The 23,631-nt window shown below is 42.3% G+C and overlaps 1 protein-coding gene across 1 annotated transcript in view; it reads left to right on the top strand.

Moving 5' to 3' along the window:
- Window positions 1-886: 886 nt before the first annotated feature.
- The window catches only part of FHAD1 (forkhead associated phosphopeptide binding domain 1), a 154,960-nt gene continuing 132,215 nt past the window's right edge, over window positions 887-23,631 (top strand). Inside the window, exon 1 of the mRNA XM_052654095.1 lies at window positions 887-979. Coding sequence (XP_052510055.1) covers window positions 887-979 — 93 coding nt within the window. The remainder of the gene's footprint in view (window positions 980-23,631) is intronic.

Below are 23,631 nucleotides of genomic sequence, written 5' to 3'. Positions count from 1 at the left end.
AGGAATACTGAAGCGGGTTGCCATGCTGTCCTCCAGGGGATCTTCCCAGCCCAGGGGTCGAACCCAGGATCCCACATTGTAGGTGGATTCTTTACTGCCTGAGCAACCAGGGAGCAACCTATACAACCAAAATGCATGTATAGGCCTTACTTTGAACTGCGTTGAAATACAAAATGGATGGAAGGATACATGGGTAGATACGTGATAAAGTAAATATAGCAAAAGGTCAATCGTGGAATCTGGGTGGTAGTTATATAGGAATTCACTATCTACTTCTTTGAACTTTTCTGTGTGTTTCACATTTTCATAAATAAAACACCAGGAAAAAGTAGGTACAGAGTCCTGACTAAGCTATAATCTTAATACTTTGTCTTTGGAAATCATTCTGTTTTTCTACCTAAATGTATAACAAAATACAGTGACTTGAAAGTATCATCTAATGCCCATTTCCTTGATGATTTGCTCTCTGCACTTTAAGAAACTCTTTATAAGGTTGGGGTTCCTTGATTCAAAGTTCAAGAAACCCAAGATTAGTAATAGTAATAATCACAGTAGGAGAAAAGTGTGTTTAGCAAACACCATTCTAGATGCTTCACATGTATCACTGCATTTAAACAAAACCCTTTGGATACAGAATATTACTAGCCCCATTTTACAGATGAGAAAACTGAGGTTTACAGAGAGAATAAGTAATTCAACCAGAGTCGCAGAATTAGTAAGTGGTAGGTCAGTAATTCTTAGTATATCCACTCCTACCTCTGCTGATTTTCCTCTTGTGACATTATGGTATATTTCACTCATTCTAAATATGATATTGAATAATTAAAGGACTCTTTTTTCTAACCAGATTTTTTTCTGCAAACCTTTTCTAGGGAAAGCAGAGAGTATGAAAGCCTATCTAAAGAGTGCGGAAGGCTTTTTTGTCTTGAATAAAAGTACTACGATTGGAAGGCATGGAGACTCAGACCTTGTTTTAGAGGTAAGACCTCTTCCTGCCCAGCCCCTCATCTCTGTAGAAGTCCAGTCCGCTGCGGACTCTGGCCGCTTCTGAAGCCCAGCCTCTGGCTGACATCCTCTGCCTTCCTCCGTGTGCTTTGCGGTTGTCGTTCAGTTGCTCAGTTGTGTTCTACTCTGCGGCCCCATGGACTGCAGCACGCCAGGCCTCCCGTCCTTCACCGTCTCCCAGAGTTTGCTCAAGTTCACATCCATTGAGTCCATGATGCTATCTAACCGTCTCATCTTCGGTGTGCTACCAATAACCAATTGTCAGATGTGCTGGAGCCCCCTGGCTCATGTGATAAGCGTGAGCAGGATGCAGAGTGAGATGTGCCTTCCGCCCTTCGCTGACAGTGTCTGTTCTGCGATGTCCCACCCAGGATCCCCTCCCCCGCTGCCTGATGGGGCCATTTGGAAGGTGGGCATGGAGCTGGTGCTTGACCTTCACCTGCTCCAGGTCTGGCAGCCAGAGCCACCTGAAGTGCCCAGCTTGACCAACAGCCTCTTGCCCTTTTCAGAGCTTCTGAGACTGTTGTGGGTCCCTTGGGGCCCTCCCCCACCCCCACCTCCAGGTAGTAAATCAGAGTAAGCCTTGGGCATAGCCACAGTATCCTCTCATTTCACTTCATTCTCTGTGTTAGCTGTGGCTTGGTCCACAGTCCCAGCTTGATGATAGCCAAAGAAATTGGGAAAAAGTAAGGAGTTAGTCAAAACAGTGGCTTTGGGGGCACTCTGTGTCCCCCTTCTGATGTCTGTGTCAGAAGCTTTCTCTGTCATTTTTCACTTTAATAAAACTCTGCTACACACACACACACACACACACACACACACACACACACAACAGTTGCTCTGAGCCTTTTAAAATATTTCAATATTTTAGAGGTTAAAATATTGAAAGAAAAATGCAGTGGAATTTACAACTTAAAAAGACAGGTCTCTTTTAGGCTTCACTCAACAGATTGTTAAAAGACTTTTTATTTTGAAATGATAGGTTCACAAACAGTAGAGAGAGAATGGTACAAAGTGTGTGTATTGTTCTGTGCATTTTATCACATGTATGAATTTGTGTGTAGCTGCCAAGATATAGAATTGACTTACCAGATAGCTCAAGTGGTTAAAAAAAAAAAAAAAAAAGCTGTCTGCCAATGCAGGAAATGAAGGTTTGATCCCTGGGTTAGGAAGACCCCCTAAAGGAGAAAATGGCAATCTGCTCCAGTATTCTTGCCTGGAAAATCCCATGGACAGAGGAGCCTGGTGGGCTACAGTCTGTGGGGTTGTAAAGAGTTGGACATGACTGAACAACTGAACACACACACACACCAAGGTGTATAGAACTACTCCATCATCAAAGATCTCCCCTGTGATATATTTTTTTTAATGTCTTTATTTACTTAGCTGCACTGGGTCTTAGTGCAGCTTGTGAGATCTAGTTCCCTGACCAGGGGTTGAACCCAGGCCGCCTGCTTTGGGAGCTCAGAATCTCACTACTGGACCACCAGAAAAGTCCCATGATATTCCTTTTATGGTCACAATACTTTCTCCCACCACCATCCCCAAGCCCCAACAACCACTAATCTGTTCTTCATCTCTATAATTTTTATCATTTTGATAGTATTACATAAATGGAATCTTAACATTTGTGACCTTTGCCATTGTTTTTTTTTTTTTTTTTGCTCAGTGTAATGACTTTGACATCGATCTAGGTTATTAGCTGGTTCTTTTATTGCTGAGTAATAGCCCATGTTATGGATGTACCACCTATGTTTAACCGTTCACTTATTGAAGGACATTTTGATTCCATTAGGGGCTGTAACAAATAAATCTACTGTAAACATTTGTGAACAGGTTTTTCTGTGAATATAAGTTTTATTTTTCTGAGATGAATGCTCAGGAGTATGATTGCATGGATCAACATTTATGTTAATATATCAGTTTGTGGAGAAACTGCCAGAATCTTATCCAGGGTGGCTGCACCATTTTTTAATCACACCAGCAATGTATGAGATAAGTTTCTCTGCATCCCCACCAGCAATTAGTATAAACACTGTTTTTTATTTTAGCTGTTTCAGTAAGTGTGTAGTGATTTCTTATCATAGTCTTGATTTGCATTTCCCAAATCGAGAGTGATGTTAAATGTCTTCTCATGTACTTATTTGCCTTCTACATACCCTCTTTGGTGACATATCTCTTAATGTCTTTTAACCATTTCTAATCCAATTGTTTTTTCACCATTGAGTTTTGAGAATTCTTTAGGTACTTTAGGTATGAGTCCCTCATCAGATAGATGGTTTGCAAATATTTTCTCCCATCCATAGCTTGTCTTTTCATTCTCTTAGCAGGATATTTCACAGAACAAAAGTTTTAACTTTTGATGAAGTCCAGGTCATTATTTTTTTCCTTCATAGATCATGCTTTTAGTATCATGTCCAAGAACATGCCACCAAGTCCTTGATCCTGAGGATTTTCTCTTATATGTAGTTTTGTGTTTAAATCTGTGAACCATTTTGGGTTCACTTTTGTTTATGATGTGAGATTTAAGTCAATGTTCACTTTTATTGCGTGTGAATATTGAGTTGTTCTAGAACCATTTGTTTAAAAGACTGTCCTTTCTTATTGAATTGCTTTTGCAAATTTGTCAAAAATAATCCGGCCATACTTCTACAGGGGCTGTTTCTGAGTTCCCTAGTATGTCTCATGGATCTGTGAGGCAATCCCTCTACCTTTATGACACAGCCTTGATTCCTATTGCTGTGTGAGTCTTAAATCAGGTAGAGTGACTCCTCCCACTTTATTCTTCTTCAAATTTTTTAACCTATTCTGGTTCCTTTGCCCTTTCATTTGTATTTCAGTGTAAGCCGTCTGTATATACAAAATACCATGCTGCAATTCTGGTTGGAATTCTGTTTAGTCCTTCATTCCGTGTGGGAGTAATTGATGTTCTGCCGCATTGTCTCTCAGTTCATGAACATGGTCTATTTCTTCACTGATTCAGGTGGTCTTCGATGTCTCTTGTGAGTGGTGTGTAATTTTTAGCACACAAGTTCTGTACGTGCTTTGTTAGACTTACACTTCAGCATTTCTCTCTCTCTCTCTCTCTCTCTTTTTTTTTTTTTTTTTGAGTGATTGTAAATGGTATTTGGGCTTCCCAGGTGGCCCTAGTGGTAAAGAACCCACCTGCCAATGCAGGAGACGTAAGAGACTCGAGTTTGATCCCTGGGTCGGGAGGATTCCCCTGGAGGAGAGCATGGCAACCCACTCCACTATTCTTGCCTGGAGAATCCCATGGACAGAGTAGCATGGCAGGGTACAGTCCATAGGGTTGCAAAGAGTCAGACATGACGGAAGCGACTTAGTGCGCACACACACACTGTCACACAAAAGGTATTATATTTTTTATTTTGTTCATTTTTTTACTTTTACGTGTTCATTGACACTATATAGAAATACAGTTGATCTCTGTATGCTTCTTAGTGTCTTGCAACATTAACTGAACTCTCTATATAAGGGTTTTTGTAGATTTCTTGGGATTTTATACACAAACAATCATGTCATCTACAGTAAGGTTAGTTTTATTTCTCCTTTCAGAAAAGGATATCTGAATGCCTTTCATTTCCTTTTCCTTGCTTTTTTTGTCTGGTTAACACTTCTAGGACTCTGTTGAATAAGAGTGGCATAAATTTTTAAAATATTTATTTATTTTATTTGGCTGCATTGGGTCTCAGTTTCAGCATGCAGGATCTTTGTTGTATCATGCAGGATCTTCCATTGCAATGCATGGACTCTCTAGTCGCAGCATGGGCTTAGTTGCTCCATGGCAAGTATGATCTTAGTTCCCTGACCAGGGATTGAACCCATGGCCCCTGCATTGCAAGGCAGACTTAACCACTGAACCACCAGGGGCCCAGTATAAATCTTTATCTTTGCTTGTTCCTGAACTTAGGGAAAGCATTCAGTCTTTCACCACTAAGTATGAAGTAAGCTGTAGGTTTTTTGTACATGTTCTTACTAAGTGAGCAAGTTCCCCCTTTTATTCCTAGTTTTCTGATAATGTTTATCATAAGCTCAACAGATTTAAAATTAACTCCATGAACCTCCCCTTGAGAGTCTTCTCCATGATGTGGTTTCCTTTCAAGGACACAGAAAAATCTGTGCAGTGTGCAAAGTTCGGGGTAGTCGGGGGGAGAAAAAGAAGAATTGCAGTTTCTCCTTTATCATAACAAGGCATAGATTTGGGGTGGTTTTATTTCCTGTTCTGGGCTTCCCCAGTGGCTCAGTGGTAAAGAATCTACCTGCAGTGTAGGAGATATGGGTTCGATCCCTGGGTCTGGAAGATCTCCTGGAAAAGGAAATGGCAACCCACTCCAGTATGCTTGCCTGGAAAATTTCATGGACAGAGGAGCCTGGTAAGCTACAGTCCATAGGGTCACAAAAAAGTCAGACACAACTGAGTGACTGAGGACACACGTTACTTCCTGTCTGGCTAAAGTAGAGACAGAGATCTCTGTTTTGAACCTGACTATGATATTAAAAAAACTGTAGTAATTTTTTTTTGTAATGCAATAGGTCATTTTATTACTGGTGATGTATACTTGCCCTTTCCAGGTAGGTTTCATCAGTGAGTGTATAGTGTGTTTCTCCTAAAGAGCATGGAGAGTGAGCTGCTTGAAGATGTGATAAAATGTCTATCATCTTTTCTTCCTCAAAGACTATTTTCTAAAGAGCAATCTTAGGCTTACAGCAAAATTAAGAAAAAAGTTTATAGATATTCTGTATATCCTCCCAACCAACACACATGCCCAAAGCCTCCCAGACTATCCATCCACAGCAGAGTGGTCCATTTGAGGAAACTAGCAATTTTTAAAAGTGGAGGCTTTGGAGATAGGCAGACCTGGGTTTGAATCTCATTAGGCTGCTTTGTGGCTGAGTGATTTCAACCAGACTAATCACTCTGAGCTCATTTTCCCTGTCTGTAAACCTCTTACCTCACAGGATGGTTGTGAGGGTTAAGTGAAAAGTGCACATAAAGAGGCTGGCATGTGGTGCTCAGTAAAAGACACAGTGGTCATTGTTTTGGGCTCACAAGACGGAGAGACTCTTCTCAGAAGAAGAGAAGAATCCTCAGAGGGTTGAGATGAGGATCCACTGACATTAACAAGCTGTTTGGAAAAGAAAACCAGTGAGGACAGTTACTAATCAGACAGAAACTGAGTTGCATTCATTGTATAAAAATAAGTGACACCTTACTGCTTCCCGACTTAGTTTAAGAAATAAGTCACCACCACCAGCAACAGTCAGGTTAATTTATGAAGAAATCAGTTGTATTTCCAGAAGTGTGAGCTCATTTTGGCTTCCTGGAGTACAGATGATACGTGAATCGCCAAGCGTTTTGGGGATAGAATTCTGATGAGCGCTTCTGTCTTCTCTTAGACGAATCACCTTCCCATGGTTTAAATGGGTCTGGTAGAGGAGAGTTGCTCTAAAGAGGGGTGTGGGGACATGGGTCTACTTGGAAGAACTGAAACCTGCAGACATGTCAGCATTTTCCAGTTTTATAAAACATGACAAGGTAAACATTGCCCTTCTGCTGACTTCATTGGGCCTTTCTATTCGGAAGGATCACCCATTTTTTAAAAATTAGTTTTTATTCATTTATTTGTTTATTTTTGGCTGTGCTGGGCCTTCATTTCTCTAGCTGTGGCAAGCGAGGTCTACTCTCTATTGCGGTGCACAGGCTTCTCATTGCAGAGGCTTCCCTTGTTGCAGAGCACAAGCTCCAGGCACATGGGCTTCAGTAGTTTGCAGCACACAGGCTCAGTAGTTGCGGCTTGTGGGCTCCAGGGTGAGGGCTCAGTAGCTGTGGCCCACAGGATCAGTTGCTCCCCAGCATGTGGAATCTTCCAAGACCAGAGATCGAACCCATGTCCCCTGCATTGGCAAGCAGATTCTTATCCACTGTGCCATCAGGGAAGTTCCAGAAGGATCATCTTTGATCAGCTGTGAGCCATCCTGAGGAATCATTCAGCAGTCAATTTATAGTTTATGTTATTAATGCCACTAGAAGTCATTCTATTAAATAAGATTCAGAATGGAATCTTATTTAGTAGATGTGGAAGTGAAAGTCGTTCAGTCGTGTCCAACTCTTTGTGACCCCATGGACTATACAGTCCATGGAATTTGCCAGGCCAGAATACCGGAGTGGATAGCCATTCCCTTTTCCAGGGTATCTTCCCAACCTAGGGATCAAATGCAGGTCTCCCGCATTGCAGGCAGAGTCTTTACCAGCTGAGCCACCAAAGCCAAGATTCAGGGATATGTATTAATAAAAAAGTCATCCTTCAAATTATCTAGCACATAAAAAAGACTGTTTTATTTATCTGGATCAATCCTAAAAAATAGTCAGTCACACTTCTAAAGAGTTCTATTTATCAGCAAGGCTGAAATATTGTTTGGAGTGTTTGTTTTATAACAGTTTGACATTGTTCACTTTTTCCGATAATGGGAAGTAGTTCCATGCTTCTTGTTTTTAAAAATTGGGATGAAGGAAAGTATAAGGGAAAAAATCAAAGTCACTTGTAATCATTTGGTTCAGGGAAAAATCAATATTGGTATCTGCAGGGCCTTACTGTCCAGATTTTTTTCCTTGTATCCTGCAAGAAATTTAATTCCCTAAAGGCCATAGGAAGGCTGTTTATTTATTTATTTATTTTATTTTTGGCTGTGCTAGGTCTTGGTTGCTGCACATGAGTTTTCTTGAGTGGCAGCGAGTGGAGGCTACTCTTCGTTGAGGTGCACAGGCTTCTTGTTGCAGCGGTTTCTCGTTGCCAAGCATAGGTCTAGAGCACAGGTTCAGAAGTTGTGGCACACAGGCTTAGTCACTCCAAAGCCTGTGGAATCTTCCCAGACCAGGGATCAATCCCATGTCCCCCGTATTGGCAGATGGATTCTTAACCACTGAACCACTAGGGAAGCCCAGGAAACCTGTTCATAGCCAGGCTAGTGAGAAGTGTTCATAGTCAACAGTAAGAACTATTATCATTCATCCATTCCACAATATTTACCCGGAGCCACAGCACCAAGGCCAGCCTAGGGATACAGTGATGGCGGGACTGGACGTGGGCCCTGCGATCAGGAAGCTGCAGGAGAGAGGGACATAAGTCAGGTGATCCCACAAAGGTGTGACTAATTCCATTCCAAAACTGGGGCTCTAAAGCAAAGGAATATGGAGAACAAAGAGGCTTTGACAAAGGGAGAAGGGAAGAGCATATGCAAAGGTCCTGGGGTAGACCCAAGGGACTGAGAGAAAACCAGGGTGTCCAGGAGTCAGATCGAAAAGGAGGAGGGCTTAGTGACAAGTAGGCCTCCTTCACGTCACACTAAGTATTTTGACCTTTATCTGAAAAGCAGTGGAAGAAGATTTGAAGGACTGTAAGCAAGGGGGAGTGGGCTTTCTGGGTGTCGCTAGCAGTAAAGAACCCGGCTGCCAACACAAGAGACATAAGAGACATGAGTTCGATCCCTGGGTCAGGAAGATCCCCTGGAGGAGGAAATGACAATCCACTCCAGTATTCTCACCTAGAGAATCCATGGACAGAGGAGTCTGGCAGGCTACGGTCCATACGGTAACGAACGGTCGGACGTGACTGAAGCGACTTGGCACACACATGTGCAAGCAAGGAGGAGACCTGCCAGTGCCCATCCTGGCTGCCATGCACGCAGTCTCCCTTCCTCCCATTTTACACACTCCAAAGCCTCAGCCTTGCTCATTTCAGAGTTAAATCTTTCAAATTATAATCTATATGATTTGATGTGCCTTGCAAACTATAATTTTTTTTAGAGTTGGATGTGGCTATTATCTATAGTCTGCTGAGAAAGGGGCTCATTTCTTCCAGAATAAAGAAATACCACAAGCCAACAATTGGATTTTCCATTGGTATAAAGTGAAACTGTTAGTTGTTCAGTTGTGTCTGACTCTTTGCAACCCCATGGACTGTAGCCTGCCAGGCTCCTCTGTCCATGAAATTCTCCAGGCAGGAATACTGGAGTGGGTTGCCATTTCCCTGTCCAGGGGAAAATGTAGCCTGCCAGGCTCCTCTGTCCATGAAATTTTCTAGGCAGGAATACTGGAATGGGTTGCCATTTCCCTGTCCAGGGGAAAATTTTCCTGACCCAGAAATCAAACCTGGGTCTCCTGCATTGCAAACACATTCTTTACCATCTGAGCCACCATTTTGTGTAAGAGTGTATAAACACTCTATATAAGAGTGCTTGTTAAACATGGACTCCTAGACATTCTGATCCCAGTGGGTTTGGGGTAAGGCCCAGGAATCTTCATATTTATATGCTCCCCAGGTTCAGGTCAGAGTGGGGTCCCCTGGAATTGGTTCCAAGACCACACTTTGAGAACCACCAGTGTTCCCTTCCTGTCCCTTCTTGATCGATGCTTTTTCCCTTCTGATGTTCTGGGAGCTCCTGCTTGTGTGTGTGTGTGTGTGTGTGTGTGTGTGTGTGTGTGTGTGTGTATTATTTCAATAACGTTTGTTTTGAGAAAGAGAGAAGCGAAGGTTAAACAGTGAAGGGCTGACCGTGTAAGAACTCCCCGTTTAAGGGACACCCCCAGTCCCATCCTGGGGAGGTGCCAGGATCCCCTAGAAGACTGAGCTGTAGGACAGCCCAAGTCATTTCAGAGCTGTGGCTGGGAGGGTGGAGCTGGAAGAGAAGGAGAAAGGGCAGAAATGCCCGGGGGATGAAATGCTGATGCCCGCACCTCTAACCCTCAGTGACCAGCGTCCTGGGACTGCTCCTTCTCATGGGTGGAGCGATCTGTCCAGCCTGTGTCAGCGCTTCTCAGATGGGATCCGAGGCTTGCTCTCACACCGACCAGAATTCGTACAACCAGGTAGCTCTTGTCTCTGACCATGGCACCTGCTGGTTCTGGGCTGCCTCTTAGAAAAGAACCAGCGTTGACATCATACTCTTTTTTATTTTTTTATTTTCTTACAAGACAATTCCAGAAAAACATCTACTTCTGCTTCATTGACTATGTTAAAGCCTTTGTGTGGATCACAACACACTGGAAAATTCTTCAAGAGATGGGAGTACCAGACCACCTGACCTGCCTCCTGAGAAACCTATGTGCAGGTCATGAAGCAGTTAGAACCAGACATGGAACAATGGACTGGTTCCAAATTGAGAAAGGAGTACATCAAGGCTGTATATTGTCACCCTGCTTATTTAACTTATATGCAGAGTACATCATGCGAAATGCCAGGCTGGATGAAGCACAAGATGAAATCAAGATTGCAGGGAGAAATATCAATAACCTCAGATATGCAGATGACACTACCCTTATGGCAGAGAGTGAAATGGAACTAAAGAGCCTCTTGATGAAGGTGAAAAGGAGAGTGAAAAAGCTGGCTTAAAACCCAACATTCAGAAAATGAAGATCATGTCATCTGGTCCCATCACTTCATGACAGATAGATGGGAAACCAATGGAAACAGCGAAAGATTATTTTCTTGGGCTCCGAAATCACTGCAGATGGTGACTGCAGCCATGAAATTAAAAGAAACTTGCTCCTTGGAAGAAAAACTATGGCCAACCTAGACAGCGTATTAAAAAGCAGAGACATTACTTTGCCAACAAAGGTCCATCTAGTCAAAGCTATGGTTTTTCCAGTAGTCATGTATGGATGTGAGAGTTGGACCATAATGAGGGCTGAGCGCTGATGCTTTTGAACTGTGGTCTTGGAGAAGACTCTTGAGAGTCCCTTGGACTACAAAGAAATCAAACCAGTCAATCCTATAGGAAATCAGTCCTGAATATTCATTGGAAGGACTGATGCTGAAGCTGAAGCTTCAATACTTTGGCCACCTGATGGGAAGAGCCGACTCATTGGAAAGACCCTGATGCTGGGAAAGATTGAAGGCAGGAGGAGAAGGGGATGACAGAGGATGAGATATTTGGATGGCATCACTGACTGGATGGACATGAGTTTGAGCAAGCTCTGGGAGATAGTGAAAGATAGGGAGGCCTGGTGTACTATACTCCACGTGGTCTCAAAGAGTCAGATACGACTGAGCAGCTGAACAATGACAACAAGCAAATTTACCCAAGCATTTTTTCCTCTAAAAGAAATGTAAATTTATGTCTGTACAAAGATTTCTGACATCATCATCTTGTTTATTATTCTCAAACAAGATTACTGGAATTGTCTGTTTATCAGCACTTCACGGATGGGAAGGTGCGTCTGTTGTGTCCAGGGACACATACGACTGTAACTCAGACGAGCGCGGCCACATTGCCCACCAGAGGTTCCCAGATGCGGTGTCCTGCCAGCAGTGGGCGTCCCTCTCCCACTCCCTCCCCTGCATAGGGTGTTGTCTACCCACTGGATCTTCAGTGATCTGCAGAGTGAAGTAGGGTACCCGTGTCATTTTTGTTCACACTCTCTTATTCTGAGTGAACATCTGCACTTTGAGATGTAAGGTGACAAGGGGACTCTGTGGGGAAACCCATGGAATGAAGCAGACCTGAGGAGGGGGCACCTGCCGACTCCCCGTCTGTACCCCCCACCTGCCGTGTCATCCTACCTGGACTGCACTCCTATCCCACCCCGTTCCCCACCCCCACCCGTCCTACCCCTGATTCCTGCCCAAGTGCTCCTAACTCTGGGGGTTCACCTGTCTGATCTCACCAGTCCTCGGGGAATTTTTTTGTCCCCTGTTTGAGAACTGGCAGCTGATTTCATCGGTCAGTTCCCACCACAGCGGTTGATGGGGCTGCTTTTTCACTTGGAGGTGGAAGGCTTCCAAGAGGAAAAAGTTCAGAGGAATGGACTAGATCATACTCTCATTATTTTATTGTGATAAAATGCACATAACATAAAATCTGCCATCTTAACTACTTTTTTAAAGTATACAGTTCAGTGGCATTAAATATGTTTGCGTTGTTGTGCAACCCCTCAACCCCATGCATCGCCAGAACATGTTTCATCTTGCAGAACTGAAACCCGGTCCCCATGAAACCACTCCCCATCCCCCCGCCTCCCAGCCCCCAGCAACCACCATTCTGCTTTCTTTCTCTATGCACTTGACCCCTCTGGGTGCCTCACAGAAGTACAATCATATAGTATTTGTCTTTTCATGACTGGCTTATTTCACGGAGTGAAGGAGAGGGAAGCCTGGCATGCTGCCATCCATGGGGTCGTAAAGAGATACGACTTGGCAACTGAAAAACAACAACGGTGACCTCAGGGTTCATCCATGCGTCACGTGTATCCGAATTTTCCTTTCTTTTTAAGGCTGAATAATATTTCATTGTATGGATTTGCCACATTTTGTTTATTCATTCATCTACCAGTGGACACTTGGGTTGTTTTGACCTTTTGGCTGTTGCAAACAATGCTATGAATGTGGGTGTATAAATATCTCTTCATGCCTCTACTTTCAGTTCTTTGGGATATATACCCAAAAGTAGACTTGCTGGATCACATGATAATTTTATTTTTAGTTGTTTGAGGAACTGCCATGCTGTTTTCCATAGCAGCTGCACTAATTTATATCCTTACCAACAGTGCACAGGGCTTTTACCTTCCCAACATCCTTACCAACACTTGTTATTTCCTGTTGTTGTTGCTTATAGTAACCATTCTGATTGATATGAGGTGAAAGAAAGATCATAATCTTTTGAATAGCATACAGAATACACAAAAGCTATAGCATGTATTTATGGACTGCTTATCATCTCTCTCATGACTTTATGTATCTTCTATGTATGTTCTATATATTTTTATAAAATTATATCCTCAAAACAAATCCTGTGCAGGTAAGAACTGCTCTTATCATTATTATCCTTATTTGAAGCTTTGGAAGTGGAACTCAGGAAAGTTAAGGGACTTGCCCAAATCACATAGCTAGCCTGGGGAGGTGGGGCTGAGTTTCAGACTGGGCTGACTCAAGCTTCTAAAAAGGAAGCTAAAAAGTTTTTTGCGTGTAAATTTAGCTTTGGGAACATCTAATATCTAAATATGAGAAATTCCTTGAAGGTTAACTGAGGTGACAAGGTAATTGGCTTAGCTAGGGAGATTGCACCCTGTGGAATCCAGGGTGGGGTTGTCAGTGAAACATATAGGTATAGTCTGCTGCTGCTGCTGCTAAGTCGCCTCAGTCGTGTCCGACTCTGTGCGACCCCATAGACGGCAGCCCATCAGCCTCCGCCGTCCCTGGTATAGTCTAGTGATCCTCATTCACACCACAGACTGAGATGGCGCCATCTAGTGGGGATCTGGGTAAGAGGAAATGTGTGTGCGTGGTTCACTTTCACTTTTCACTTTCATGCATTGGAGAAGGAAACAGCAACCCACTCCGGTGTTCTTGCCTGGAGAATCCCAGGGACAGGGAAGCCTGGTGGGCTGCTGTCTATGGGGTCGCACAGAGTTGGACACGACTGAGGCGACTTAGCAGCAGCAGCAGCAGCTCACTCTGTGTCCCACTCTTAGCTTAGTGGACTGTAGCCTGCCAGGCTCCTCTGTCCATGGGATTTTTCAGGCAAGAATAATGGGGTGGGTTGCCATTTCCTGCTGCAGGGGATCTTCTTGACCCAGGGATCGAACCTGCATCCCTTGTGTCTCCTGCACTGGCAGATGGACTCTTTACTACCTGTTCCTTTCCCAGAAGAAGCGCGTTGGGGCTGTTAAGTGAAGGCACAGCAAGAACCCCATCTCTTCTTTCCTAGCCAGAGTAAGTTCTCTGCTCCCTCTTGGATAACCTAGGATAGCCTTCCTCTTTTAAGATCACTGATTACATCTGCATGGTCCCTTTTGCCACATAATGGATTATATTTTCAGAGATCAGGGCATGGGCATTTTTGAGTCAAAGCTATGGTTTTTCCAATAGTCATGTATGGATGTGACTGGACCATAAAGAAGGCTGAGCACCAAAGAACTGATGCTTTCGAACTGTGGATTGAGAAGACTCTTGAGAGTCCCTTGGACTGCAAGGAGATCAAAACAGTCAATCCAAAAGGAAATTAACCCTGAATATTCACTGGAAGGACTGATGCTGAAGCTGAAGCTCCAGTACATTGCCCATCTGATTTGAAGAACTGACTCATTGGAAAAGACCTTGATGCTGGGAAAGACTGAAGGCAAAAGGAGAAGAGGACGGCAGAGGAAGAGATGGTAAGATAGCATCACTGACTCAATGGACGTGGATTTGAGCAAACTCCGGGAGATAGTGGAGGACAGAGGAGCCTGGTGTGCTGCAGTCCATGGAGTCACAAAGAGTCAGACACGACTTAGTGACTGAACATCTTTGAGAGACCATTCTGCCCACCACATTAATACTCCCTCCTGCCTGGACAATTGCTATGGGACTGGTTTGACAGTTTTTTGGGAGAAGTAGTGGGTCAACAACAGGGGCCATGGGGAAACATGGCTGGATGAGCTGGAGGGTGATAATATGATTATCAAGAATGGAGGGGGCAGGATTGCTGAGTGAGCACCTCAGCATTCAGGAAGCCGCCGGGCAGTTTGGGACCTGGAGATGAACCAGGGGTTGGAAATACGCATCCAACAGTCCAAGGGGTGGGGCAGCAGCCCCAGCCCATAGAAACAGACTGAGGAGGAAACAGATACAACCCTAGAATCCCGGGGAGCAGCTGAGGGGAGAGGAGCCTGGCATGGAGACCTGGAAGCAGAGAGGTGAGGGAGCCAGGAAGCTGTTGCTGGGTCAGGGGCGTTAATAACAGAGACAGCTGATGGTTACCGAGGGCTTGCTTCGTGCCAGGCCCTGCTCTTTGCACTTTCGAGTGTATTAACTCATTCCATCCTTAGGAGGTAAGGGCTGTAGTCTGCCCCAGTGAGGTCACTGGGGCACAGATAGGCTGAGGATCCTGCCTGAGGTCACAGAGAGAGGCTGGGGTGCTGGCACCAGCCTCTGTGGAGCCTTGCTCATCCCGAGGGCTCTCCCAGGGAGACCAGGAGGGAGGATCCAGCCGATGGGGAAGCAGAGAAGCTTCCTGTTTCATTCCACTCCCAGACTCGCCATCCCACCAGCCCCTGGCCATTTCCTCATATGCTTATTCTTTTGAAAACCCTGTTTTCCTACTATTTCTGCACTCCATCGCTTTCTGAGGCAGTGGGGGGCTGGGGTAAGGGGACAGACAGGACAGCCAAGAACCTGTTAAAACGAAATAGATCAAACACATACACACACACATTAATTTCAAAAATGTTTTCCTACTACTTTGAACACTTCATCAAGCAGTACCGTTTGTCAATTCTGTGAAGCCTAGCTTATGAAACTCACTTTTACAGCTCAAGGAGCAACAGCAGAGAAGCAAAGTCCCATGCCCTGGGCTGCCCAGCTGGAGAGCAGCAGCAGTGGGGCTTGAACTCCAGGCTTTCCGACTCCAGAGCACATCCTCCTGCTCCCAAGAGAACACTTTGCATTCGCTCTATGTTTTCTTCTAAAAACATGCATGCTTTTATATGTATTATGTCACCAATAACTTATAAGACTGTCCTAATGTTACCCTCATTTACAGATGAGGAAACTGAGGTATCACTTGCCCAATGTCACCCTGCTAGGAAATGGGAGAGCTGAACTTGAGCCCAGTTCTTAAAGCTGAATAATATTCCAGTCCATGGATGGGTCACATTTTGCTTATCCAGTCATCAGTCGATGGACACATGGGTTGCTTCCATCTTTTGGCAATTGTGAATAGTTAGTGTCAGTCATTCAGTCGTGTCTGACCCCATGAACTATAACCTCTCTCCATGGAATTCTCCAGGTCAGAATACTGGAGTGGGTTGGCATTCACTTCTCCAGGGGATCTTCCCAACCCAGGGACTGAACTCGGGTCTCCCGCATTGCAGGCAGATTCTTTACTGTCTGAGCCACCAGGAAAGCCCAACTGTGAATCATGCTGCCATAAACATGAGTGTACAGGTGTCTCTTCAAGTTCCTGATTTCAATTCTTTCGGGTATACGCCCAGAAGTGGACTCGCTGGATCATATGCTAATTTTATACTAAAATTTTTGAGAAGCCACCATACTTTTTTTCATATCAGCTGCACCATTTTACATTCTCAGCAGTGCCTAAGTGTTCCACTTCCTCCACATCCTTGCCAACACATGTCATTTTCCGTTGTTCGCTTGTTTTTGATAATAGCCATCCAGGTGGTATGAGGTGATATCTCGTGGTTTTGATTTGCATTACCGTAATGATTAGTAATGTTGAGCATCTTTTCTGTTTGTTGGCCATTTGTGTATCTTCTTTGGAGAATGTCTATTCCAGTTCTTTGCCATATTCGATTAGGTTATTTGGGGTGTTTGGTTATTGAGGTATAGGAATTCTCTATATATTCTTTTTAAAATATTTATGTATTTACTTGGCTGTGTCAGGCCTTAGCTGTAGCACGTGGGAGCAGCACACGAGCTCTTCAGTGTGGTGCCTGGCCTTCTCTCTGGTTGTGGTGCTTGGGCTCAGTAGTTACAGCATGCAAGCTTAGTTACCCCATAGCACGTGGGATCTTAGTTCCCTGACCAGGGATCACATCCATGTCCCCTGCATTGGAAAATAGATTCTTAACCACTGGACCACCAGGGAAGCCCCTGTATATTCTTGATGTGTGTGCGTGCTAAGTCTCTTCAGTCGAGTCCACCTCTTTGTGACCCCATGGGGTGTAGCCCACCAGGCTCCTCTGTCCATGGGATTCTCCAGGCAGGAGTACTGGAGTGGGTTGCCACTCCCTCCTCCAGGGGATCTTCCCGACCCAGGGATCGGCCCGTGTCTTTTACAGCTCCCGCACTGGCAAGCGGATTCTTTACCACTAACACCACCTGGGAAGCCTCATATTCTTGATATTAACTCTTTTTCAGTTACATGATTTGCAAGTATTTTCTCCCATTCTGTAGATGGCCTTTCACCCTGTTAATTGTGTCCTTTGATTCATAGAAGTTTTAAATTTTTACATAGTTGAATTTATCTGTTTTATTTTTGTTGCCTATGCTTTTGGTACCATATCCAAAAAAGCATAACCAAATCTGATGTCATAAAGCTTTCCTCCTATGTTTTCCTCTAAAAGTTTTATAGTTTTAAGCTATGTTTAAGTCTTTGAGCCAGGCTTCTGCAGTGGCTCAGTGGTAAAGAATCCTCCTGCAGTGCAGGAGACTCAGAAGACACGGGTTCAGTCCTTGAGTCGGGAAGATCCTCTGGAGGAGGAAATGGCAACTGACTCCAGTATTCTTGCCTGGAAAAATCCCATGGACAGAGGAGCCTGGTGAGCTAGAGTCCACGAGGTCACAGAGAGGCAGACAGGACTGAGCAAGCACAGCAATAAGTCTGTGATCCTCTTTGAGTTACTTTTTGTATACAGTGTAAGGTAAGAGTCCAAGGTAGTTCTTTTGCAGTTTTTCCTAGCATCAGTTGCTGAAAATACTGTTCTTTCACCCACTGGATGATCTTAGCAGCCTTGTGGAAAATCATTTGACCATACATGCAGAGGTTTATTTCAGTGCTGTCCATCCTGTTCCACTGGTCTATATGCCTGACCTTATGTCAGTATCACACTCTTTCGATTAGTGTAGCTTTGCACCTATCAAAAGTAAGTTTTGAAATCAGTAAGTCTGAGACCTCCAACTTTTTCTTTTTCACGATCGTTTTGACTATGCAGTTCCATTGAGATTCCGTATGAATTTTAGGATGGATTTTTCTGTTTCTACAAAAATTGCTATTGGGATTTTGATAAGGATTGCATTGAATCTGTAGATCCTTCTGGGTAGTAATGGCATCTTAAACAATATAAATCTTTCAATCCATGAATACAGAGTGTCTCTCCATTTATTTGTCTCTTCTTTAATCTCTACCAGCAACACTTTATAGTTTTCAGTGTATACATCTTTTACCACCTTGGTTAAATTTATTCTAAAGTATTATTCTTTTTGATGCTATTTTAAATGAAATTATTTCCTCTTTTAACTTTTAAAAAAATTTTGGCTGCGCTGTGCCGCAGGTGGGATCTTAGTCCCTGACCAGTGATCAGACTTGCGCCCCCTGCAGTGGAATTGCAGCATCTTAACACTGGACCACCAGGGAAGTCTCTGAAATTATTTTTTTAACTTCCTTTTCAGATTGTTCATTGTGACTATAGAGAAATACAACCAGTGTTTGTGTGTTGATTTTGTATCCTACCACTTTGCTACTGAATTTTGTTTATTAGTTCTAACAGGGTTGTTTTTTCATGGACGCTTTAGGATTTAGTACATATAAGATCATGTAGTTTCTGAACAGAGATCATTTTACTTCTTCCTTTCCAATTTGGATTCCTTTATTCCTTTTTCTTGCTTTTGGTCTGGCTAAGGCTTCCAGTAGTTTGTTGAATGGAAGTGGTAAAAGCAGGCATCTCGTTCTTGGTTTTAGAAGAAAAGCTTTCAGTCTTTCACCTTTGAGTATGACGCCACCTGCAAACTTTTCATATTTGGCTTTTATCATGTTGAAGTAATTCCCTTCTATTTCCTTTCTGTTGAGTGCTTTTATCAGGAAAGAGTGTTGCATTCTGTCACATGCTTTTTTACGTCAATTGAGATGATCACTTCTTTCCTTCTTTCTGTTAATGTGATATCTTACATGGATTGATTTTCATATGTGGAACCATCACTTCTTCATTCCAGGAATCAATCCCATCTGGTCATAGTGTATAATCCTTTTAATGTACTGATGGCTTCCGTTTGCTCATATTTTGTTGAGGATCTTGGTATCAGTGTTCATAAGAAATATCGGTCTGTTGTTTTCTTGTAGTGTCTTTGTCTGGTTTTGGCATCAAAATAATTCTGTCCTCTTCACCTTTTGAGTCTCAGCTTCTTCATCTCTAAATTGGAGATAGTAATAGGACCCTTGTATAGGGCTGTCATGCAGATTAAATGAAAGAATGCATACAACATGCTTCAACAGGGCCCAGTTCATAGGAAGTTCTCAAAATATGTCAGAGGATGATGATAATAATAAGTTTATCTCATGGTAGGACAGCTCAACAAGATGGAGCTTATATAATCTGTCTGCATCAGCAGCAGGACTTCTGTCTGATAGGAGCATTTAGCAGTTTTCCAAGTAAAGGGAACAAATGATATTATCGGGGAGAACTAGGAAGCTCTTTCCTTGCCTAACATGTGGTAGAGGTTCACGCAATTTTGTGAAGTCATTTAAAACTTCCTGCTTGCTCTGATTTCTTAATAATGGCTTGTCAGCTTTTGGGGAACTGAAAGTAGTGAAGCCTGGGAAGAGAAAAGCAAAATGTAACACACAGAATTTCTCTTACTTATGGGAAATACTAAAGGTCCATAGGACACAAAGATCAAGGGGGATGGTGATGATGATGATATGGGTGGCATTTTCCAAAGAACTAATGTGTTTTCATGTTTTTTTATGCCTTATTTTTTTCTAACAGGTTTAGGTTTACAGGAAATTGATTAGATAGTACAGAGAGTTTCCATATATCCCACCACTCCCAACACAGTTTCCCCTGTTATTCACATTTTGTATCAGTGCAGTACATTTGTTACAATTGACGAACCAATATTGATGTGTTATTGTTAAATAAGTCCATAGTTTACATTAAGACTCACTTTTTGTGTTGTACATTGTTTGGTTTTGACAAATGTGTGGTGACAAGTCTCCACCATTATAGTATCATACAGAATAATTTCACTGCCCTAAAATCCCCTATTCTCCTCAAGCCCCTGGGCCCCTGGCAAGCACTGATCTTTTTACTCTCCCTATAATCTTTACTTTTTCCAGAATTTCATACAGTTGAAATCATACAGTATGTAACCTTCTCAGACTAGGTTTTTTCTGTAAGCAATATGCACTTAAGATTCCTTCATGTCTTTTCATGATTTGATAACTCATTTATTTTTAATCACTAATATTTCATAGTATAGATGTACCATAATTTGTTTATTCATTTACCTTTTAAAGGATATCTTGGTTGCTTCCAGTTTATGGCAATTACGAATACAGATGCTATAAGAAATTAGAAATAAAGATGCTAAAAGTACGAATCCAAAATAAATGAGTCTTGGTGGATATAGAGAACAGACTTGTGGTTACCAAGGGAGGGGGGTCAGAGGAGGGATGGAGTGGAAGGTTGGAGTTAGCAGATGTAAGCTATTACATATAGAATATATAAACAAGAAGATCCTACCATATAGCACAGGAAACCATATCTGACATTCTGTAATAAACCAAAATGGAAAAGAATATTTTAAAAGACTGTATATATCTATAACTGAATCACTTTGCTGTATAGCAGAAAGTAAATAACACTGTAAATCAGTGTAAAATAATAAATGAGTCAATAAGGAAACAAACATCCCAACTTAAGACTGGGAAAAAGATCTGAAGAGACACCTCACCAAAGAAGATATGCATGGACTTCCCTGGTGGTCTAGTGGCTAAGGCTCTGGGCTCCCAGTGTAGGGGGTCTGGGTTCAGTCCTTGGTCAAGAAACTAGATCTCGCATGCTGCACTAAGACCTGGTACAGCCAAATAAATAAATATTTTTTTAAAGATATACAGATGTAAAATAAGCATATGAAAAGATGTTAAATATCATATGTCATTAAGGAATTTCAAATAAACATGAAATATCTCTTCATTTATTTAAACTACTTTGATGTCTTTCATCAACATTTTATAGTTTTCTTCATATAGCTCTTTTTTTCATATAGCAAAGTATTTTATTTGAATAAATAAATTTATACTTAGTGAATAAAATTTATAGTTAGATTTATTCCTAAGCATTTCTTTCCCTTTTTTTTTGGTGCTAATGTTAAGCAGTGTTGTGTTTTTAATTTCAAATTCCAGTTGTTCACTGTTGGTTTATAAGATAGCAATTGACTTTTGCATATTAATCTTGTATTCTGAAACCTTGCTATAATTGCTTATTAGTTCCAGGAAGGCTTTTTGTCAATTCTTTGGGATTTTCTGCACAAGCAATCATGCAGTCTACAAAATGGGCAAAAGATCTGAACAGACACCTCACCAAAGAAGACTTTTTTTCCTTCCCAATCTATAATGTTTTATTCTCTTTTCCTGTCTTATTGCATTAGCTATGACATAAAAGGCAGTGTTGAAAATGAGTGGTGAAAGGGGACATCTTCACCTTATTCCTGATTTTAATTGGAAAGGTTTTAGTTTCTCACCATTAAGTATGATGTTAGCTTTTAGGGTTTTTATTGATATACTTTATCAGGCTGAGGATGTTCCCCTTCATTCCTAATTTGCCAAGAGTTGTTGTGGTGGTTTGTTGGTTTATCATGGGTACTGTGCTTAGTTGATCAGTCATGTCCAACTCTTCGCAACTCTCTGTCCATGGGGATTCTCCAGGCAAGAATAATGGAGTGAGCTGCCATGTCCTCCTTCAGGAGATCTTCCCAACCCCAGGGATTGAACCCAGGTCTCCCGCATTGTAGGCAGATTCTTTACTATCTGAGCCATGAGGGAACCCACCAGGTTTATTATGAATGGGTGTTTAAATTATGTCAAATGCTCTTTTTTCAATCTACTGATAAGGCAATGTGATTTCTCTTCTTTACATTATTGATGTGATAGATTACATTGATTTCCAAATCTTTGCATACCTGGAATAAATCCCACTTGATTGTGGTATAATTCATTTTATATGTTATTGGATTCAATTTGCTAATATTTTGTTGAGGATTTTGCATCTTTCTGGAAAGGAAGAACTAGTCTACAGTTTTCCTGTCTTGTAATATCTTTATCTGATTTTGGTATTAGAGTAAGGTTGGCCTCACAGAATGCGTTAGGGAGTATTCCCTCTTCTGTTTTCCAAAAGAGATTATAGAGAACTGATATTCTTCATTTCAGTTCAGTCACTCAGTCATGTCCAATATTTTGCAATGCCATGGACTGCCATATGCCAGGCTTCCCTGTCCTTCACCAACTCCCAGAGCTTGCTCAAACTCATGTCCATCGAGTCGGTGATGCCATCCAAACATCTCATCCTCTGTCGAACCCTTCTCCTCCTGCCTTAAATCTTTCCCAGCATCAGGATCTTTTCCAATGAGTCAGTTCTTCACATCAGGTGGCCAAAGTATTGGAGTTTCAGCTTCAGCAGCAGTCCTTCCAATGAATATTCAGGATTGATTTTCTTTAGGATTGACTGGTTGGATCTCCTTGCAGTCCAAGGGATTCTCAAGAGTCTTCTCCAACACCACAGTTCAAAAACATCAGTTCTTCGGCACTCAGCTTTCTTTATGGTCCAATTCTCACATTCATACATGGCTACTGGAAAAACCATAGCTTTGACTAGATGGACCTTTGTTGGCAAAGTAATGTCTCTGCTTTTTAATATACTATCTAGGTTGGTCATAGCTTTTCTTCCAAGGAGCAATCATCTTAATTTCATGGCTGCAGTCACCAACTGCAGTGATTTTGGAGCCCAAGAAAATAAAGTCTGTCACTGTTTCCATTGTTTCCCCATCTATTTGCCATGAAGTGATGGGACTGGATGCCATGATCTTAGTTTTCTGAATGTTGAGCTTTAAGCCAGCTTTTTCACTCTCCTCTTTCACTTTCATCAAGAGGCTCTTTAGTTCTTCACTTTCTGTCATAAGGGTGGTGTCATCTGCGTATCTGAGGTTACTGATATTTCTCCTGGCAATCTTGATTCCAGCTTGAGCTTCATCCAGCCCAGCATTTCACATGATGTACTCTGCATGTAAGTTAAATAAGCAGGGTGACAATATACAGCCTTGACATACTCCTTTCCCAATTGGAACCAGTCTGTTGTTCTATGTCCAGTTCTAACTGTTGCTTCTTGACCTCCATACAGATTTCTCAGGAGGCAAGTCAAGTGGTCTGGTATTCCCATCTCTTGAAGAATTTTCCACAGTTTGTTGTGATCCACACTATCAAAAGCTTTGGCGTAGTCAATAAAGCAGAAGTAGATGTTTTTGTGGAACTCTCTTGCTTTTTCAATGATCCAACAGATGTTGGCAATTTGATATCTGATTCCTCTACCTTTTCTAAATCCAGCTTAAACATCTGGAAGTTCATGGTTCAAAACATACTGTTGAAGCCTGGCTTGGAGAATTTTGAACATTACTTTGCTAACATGTGAGATGAGTGCAACTGTACTGTAGTTTGAACATTCTTTGGCATTGTCCTTCTTCGGAATTGGAATGAAAACTGACCTTTTCCAATCCTGGGCCACTGCCGAGTTTTCCAAATTTGCTGGCATATTGAGTGCAGCACTTTCACAGCATCATCTTTTAGGATTTGAAATAGCTCAACTGGAATTCCATCACCTCCACTAGCTTTATTTGTAGTGATGCTTCCTAAGGCCTATTGACTTCACATTCCAGGATGTCTGGCTCTAGGTAAGTGATCACACCATCATGGTTATCTGGGTCATGAAGATCTTTTTAATATAGTTCTTCTGTGTATTTTTACCTCTTCTTAATATCTTCTGCTTCTGTTAGGCCATACCATTTCTATCCTTTATTGTGCCCATCTTTGCATGAAATGTTCACTTAGTATCTCTAATTTTCTTGAACAGATTTCTAGTCTTTCCCATTTTATTGTTTTCCTCTATTTCTTTGCATTGATCACTGA

Source organism: Budorcas taxicolor, chromosome 16 (assembly GCF_023091745.1).
Source record: "Budorcas taxicolor isolate Tak-1 chromosome 16, Takin1.1, whole genome shotgun sequence".
Classification (NCBI taxonomy): Eukaryota; Metazoa; Chordata; class Mammalia; order Artiodactyla; family Bovidae; genus Budorcas; species Budorcas taxicolor.
This window is presented reverse-complemented; position numbering and strand designations above follow the sequence as displayed.